This window comes from Pinus tabuliformis, chromosome 7, assembly GCF_031772625.1.
Source record: "Pinus tabuliformis cultivar Carrire ecotype Pingquan chromosome 7, CPIR1, whole genome shotgun sequence".
Lineage (NCBI taxonomy): Eukaryota > Viridiplantae > Streptophyta > Pinopsida > Pinales > Pinaceae > Pinus > Pinus tabuliformis.
Genome location: NC_142293.1, coordinates 809,373,228 through 809,378,092, shown reverse-complemented (window position 1 = coordinate 809,378,092; position 4,865 = coordinate 809,373,228). Strand labels below are relative to the sequence as shown.

Here is a 4,865-nt window from a genome sequence, read left to right as displayed (position 1 = left end):
GTAAGGAGATCCGCAATACTTTTGCTAGTTGTTCATTTCTTGGGTGTTTGATGTATTACCAGAGATCTGAATTAGTACTAATATCTACTTGTGATCAAGTGCTAGAAATCTGAGCTCAGAAAGTATCATTGTTAATGTTTGATTTTGAGCTACGGAAATTGACATTCTCTCGTATCTCTTATGCTTGCACTTCTTTCTGAACGGTTTTCTACGGAAAATGACGCTAAAATCAGGTAATTTACAGAGCATTGTAAGAAGAATTTTAGGAACTGTGCGGAAATTCAAAATTGTTTTTTGAAAAAGCATAACAAAAACAAGCTACTTGTAATCATTTTTATAATGAAAACAATTTTGAACAAGCATAACAAAAACAAGCTACTGTAATCCGGATAAGATAGGCGTTGGGTGAAGTTATTGCTACTTATTATTTATCGTAGTTTAAATTTATTTCAGAATTTGTAATTTATATTAATTTCAGAATTGTACCTCATGAAGCTGTGAAGATGAAGTTGTGCAGGTCGATTGATGAAGCTATGCAACTAGTTTGGGTAGCCTTCTATCCTTCCCGGATGAAGCTATGCAACTGGTTAGCTAAGCACTCTATGCCACTGTTTAGCCACGCAGATGGTTGCACTAGGTTAGCAAAGCCAATTCAAGCTCGAGCTTCTCGTGACCATAGTTCTTGATTCGATTGAAGCCAGCCTGGGCACTTGAAGAAGCCGCCGCCTGAAGCCTATCCACCTGAATGAAAAACAGGTAGAGTGAAGAACAAGAAAAGTGAAGGCCTGGAACTATAACATTAGACCATAGTTCCTAATTCAATTCCTTGAAGCCTGGGCACCTGAAGAAGCTGCCGCCTGAAGCCTATCCACCTGAATAACACTAAAGAACAAGAAGACTGAAAAATAGGAAAAGTGAAGGCTGCTGACTAAACACGAGGCAGGGTGACTGAACACGTTGTTGTGAAGTGATAAATGGCAAGAAGAAGCTCACTGAGAGCACAGACACATAGACACCTGGACTGCATGCAATCTATGCGTGCCTCTTACCATATACAGCCATACCCTTGCTCGCTCACACATTTTTTTGAAAAACTTATGATAAAACAACTTGCCCTCACTGAAATAACATCGGGGCACGTGAGGCCGTTAATAAGACGTCCAAACAAAAACATTAGATAAAAATTTGTTACGCCAAACATTTTATTTGAAACATTGATTTAAACCTGAAATGTACCGAACATATTAATCGGTCGAAGTGATTTAATAATTGGTCAACGCCGTATCAAACACTATAATCCCTGCTATGCCGGAGGGAGGGACTAATAAGGCTTTTTTTGGTGGGGAAGGTTGGAAAAGGACATAATATTATTATAAAGCCACTAAATTAAGTTTCTTCTAAGGTCTGGATTATACTTTACCGAATCGAATAAAGATATCAAGAGCAGTAAAGGCGGTTACCTGAAAGCAAAGCGCGTCGGCGTAAGAAGCAGGTGTATTTCCATGTAGAAATTGTACGGATAGTTGAATTGCCAGTTGATCTTGTAGCCACCTGGAGCTCTGAATGAACTCCACTACTTTCTTCTAAGCTCTTAAATCCATTTCATTACGTCACTTTCGAATATGCCCCACGCGGAGGTCAAAGCAATCCAGTAAGGTTGGAACGCGGTGTGAAAAATTTTGGCTGCCACGATGCCCTTCGATTATTCACTATGTTTTTGGTTGGCCACCGCTGATACCTCTCGCCGTTGTTTCCTTCATCTTTCATCGCCCACGCGGATGACATGACATATGCCCACTGCTATTTATGTTTTTTATATATAACCCAAATCAGCCATCACTCCCGGCAATTCCCTCTCCCACAGCAATTTCGATCTACGAGTTGTTAATTCACCCGTTCATTCCAATACTCTATTTTAATGCAGGCATCGCGGGATATTCTTTTCCTTTTCCTTCGTATCCTCCCTGCATTGCTCTGTCCCTGCATCTATATTTTTGAATTCATTGGAAATGGGAACGCCCCTCCTCTTTCTTTTATGGTTAATCTCATCCAGACTTCTCGTAACTGTCTCTGCAAATTTCTACAATGATGTCGAAATTACATGGGGCAATGATCGTGCTAAAATCCTTGACAATGGCCAACAATTACAGTTGACTCTGGATCGAACTTCAGGTAAATGTAATTTTCATGCCAACATGCTCTGCAACTATTTCATTTTCATGTACACTTATTAGACATCTTATTCCTTCCGTTTTTGATGACAGGTTGTGGGTTTCAATCCAAAGAGGAGCATCTGTTTGCCAAGATTGATATGCAAATCAAGTTGCTACCTGGCAACTCTGCAGGCACAGTCACTGCCTATTATGTATGTTTTATTGTTACTCTACCCTTTTAATATTCTAGATGACAATATATTGTCCTATGCTGTGCTAACATGTCGTTGTTATGCCCCCTTGCAGCCTTCCTCTCAAGACCCCAAACATGACGAAATAGATTTTGAATTTCTGGGCAATCTCTCTGGAGATCCTTATATTATGCACACTAATGTCTTCGCTCAAGGCCTTGGCAATCGTGAGCAACAATTTTACTTGTGGTTCGACCCAACCTTGGATTTCCACACTTACTCCGTGCTCTGGACATCCAACCAAATCATGTATGTATTCTAATTACCTCTTCGCCCATTCATCCATTCAATATAGTACAATACAATCTCTGAATCTAACAGAAATATAAGTGTATGTTTGTTATTCAGATTTTCTGTAGATGAGACTCCTGTGCGAGTGTTTAAGAACAGGGAGACAGAGTTGGGTAAAGTGGATAGCAATTATCACTATCCTAAGAGCCCAGCAATGAGGGTCTATTCAAGCCTTTGGAATGCAGATGATTGGGCGACTAGAGGTGGACTCGTCAAGGCAGACTGGAGTAAAGCCCCTTTTGTTGCATCCTTCCGCAACTTCAATGTTGCAGCTACTTCTAATCTCGCTGCAGAGGAAGATTTGGATTCGAACCAAGAGCAGAAGCTCCAGTGGGTGCGAAATAACTATATGATCTATGATTACTGTGCTGACACCAACAGGTTCCCCCAGGGGTGCCCGCGGAATGCAAATGAGCCCTCAACAACTCAACTCCATAGTCTGAATGATGAATTCCAGATACCCTGCCCTTCCAACCATTCTTTTGTTCCTTCACTTCTGCTCTACGACCTCCATTCTTTCGTTGGTTTCCCTATACATACATTTATGTGTACTTAATCTGTTGTATAAGTTCCATTATTTCATTGTTTTCCGAGTACATACATGAATGTATCCAGAACTGTAATAGTCCAAGGGACTAATTATTTTGTTCCCTATATAATATCAATGTCCTTTATATTACAATTTTCAATATTTTTAAATGGATAAGGACACCGTTGTTCTGGGTGATTTTGTAATTGAAAATTGGTTCACGTAATCTCATAACCAAATCTGGAAGCACCGATACCTTAGGCGGAGTTGGTATATATCCATTTACTTCCGCTATAGTTTTTGATATATTTTGTAAGGTGGACAATTGATCTCGTCTCCTTCTGTACTGAAAATTTGATACTTAGTAATTATTTTGTAAGGTGGAAAATTGATCTCGTCTCTTCCTGTTTCTGTAGTGAAAATTTGATACCTTAATAATTGAGAAAATTCTGGATATCTACACAATTCTGGATATCTACACTTTTCTCCTCAACAGGGAGAGAAAACTGTGGAAATGTACTCTCTCATTAATAGAGGAAGAGGAAGCTCTGGACTCAGAACCAACATAAATACTGCTATTTATTTTAATTCCGCAGCAGTTGAAGCTTTGAATTCTGACCAAGAGGAGTGGCTTCAAAGGGTGCGAAAGAAGTATATGATTTAAGTTTACTGTGCAGAAACAAAATGTTACTCCAGGGCTGCCTCCTAAATGCAAATGAGTCCACAACTTCATCTACTTATTCTCCTTCTCAACTCTTCAAAGGCTATTCTTAAGGACTAACTAGGGTGATAAGGAAAATTCCATAGTGGGATGTTATAGGATTGTATGAAACTCTAGTGTGTTTGGATTTTTTTAAGAGAGTTTAATTTCTCTAAAAGTGGTTTTTATTTTCAAATTATTATTTTTTATGATATTTAAACAAGAGTTTGTGGGATTAAACCTCATTTAAATTAACTAATCTACATCTCAGGAGTAAAGATAAAAATATATTATTAAAAAAGTCAGAGATTTCTTGTTGAATAGCATGGATCTGGATTTGCATGTTATTTAATTTGCAGTAATGTATAATTGCATAAGAAAAACAACATGTGAGAGAAAAGTAAATATAGATATAAGGAAAAATCATTAGTAAAATGGAAATAAATATGGGTATAAGGAAGTCCTAATGGAAGTTCACTTGGTAGGCTCATGAAAATATGAAGTAAATGTGAGTACAAGTTTCCATGTTCACATTCCTATTTTCTACCCCTGGTCAAATGGACGACCTAGGGGCTATAGTGATAATAGTCCCAATCAACCCTGTGTCACGAGAGTATTAGACCAACCTATTTCCCAATTCCTTTAGTTCAAACAAGAAAATTATGGACATAAAAAAAATCATTCATAAAAGGAAAGTACACATGGTCATTTTTATTTAAAGTTAAGAAGTTTTTAAAGAGACACCGTTATAAATATTGACATGGGTAGTGAGAGATTTTTAAGATATTTTTAAAAAGTAGAAGATATAGATAGATAAATAGAGATGGATGTTTAATGAGTGAAAAATGTTATTAAATATTTAAGTCTTTTTAAATTTATATTTATACAAAAACATAGGAAAACATTTTCTATTTGTCACTAGTTAGAGAGAGTAGATGCCA

The 4,865-nt window shown here is 37.6% G+C and overlaps 1 protein-coding gene across 1 annotated transcript; it reads left to right on the top strand.

Moving 5' to 3' along the window:
* Positions 1-1,867: 1,867 nt before the first annotated feature.
* On the top strand, positions 1,868-3,291 carry LOC149250029 (xyloglucan endotransglucosylase protein 1-like). Its single transcript, XM_089456374.1, has 4 exons — positions 1,868-2,172; positions 2,265-2,365; positions 2,460-2,653; positions 2,753-3,291. The coding sequence occupies exons 1-4, from the start codon at positions 2,010-2,012 to the stop codon at positions 3,249-3,251; spliced, it is 957 nt and encodes a 318-aa protein (XP_089312500.1). The 5' UTR covers positions 1,868-2,009; the 3' UTR covers positions 3,252-3,291.
* Positions 3,292-4,865: the final 1,574 nt, after the last annotated feature.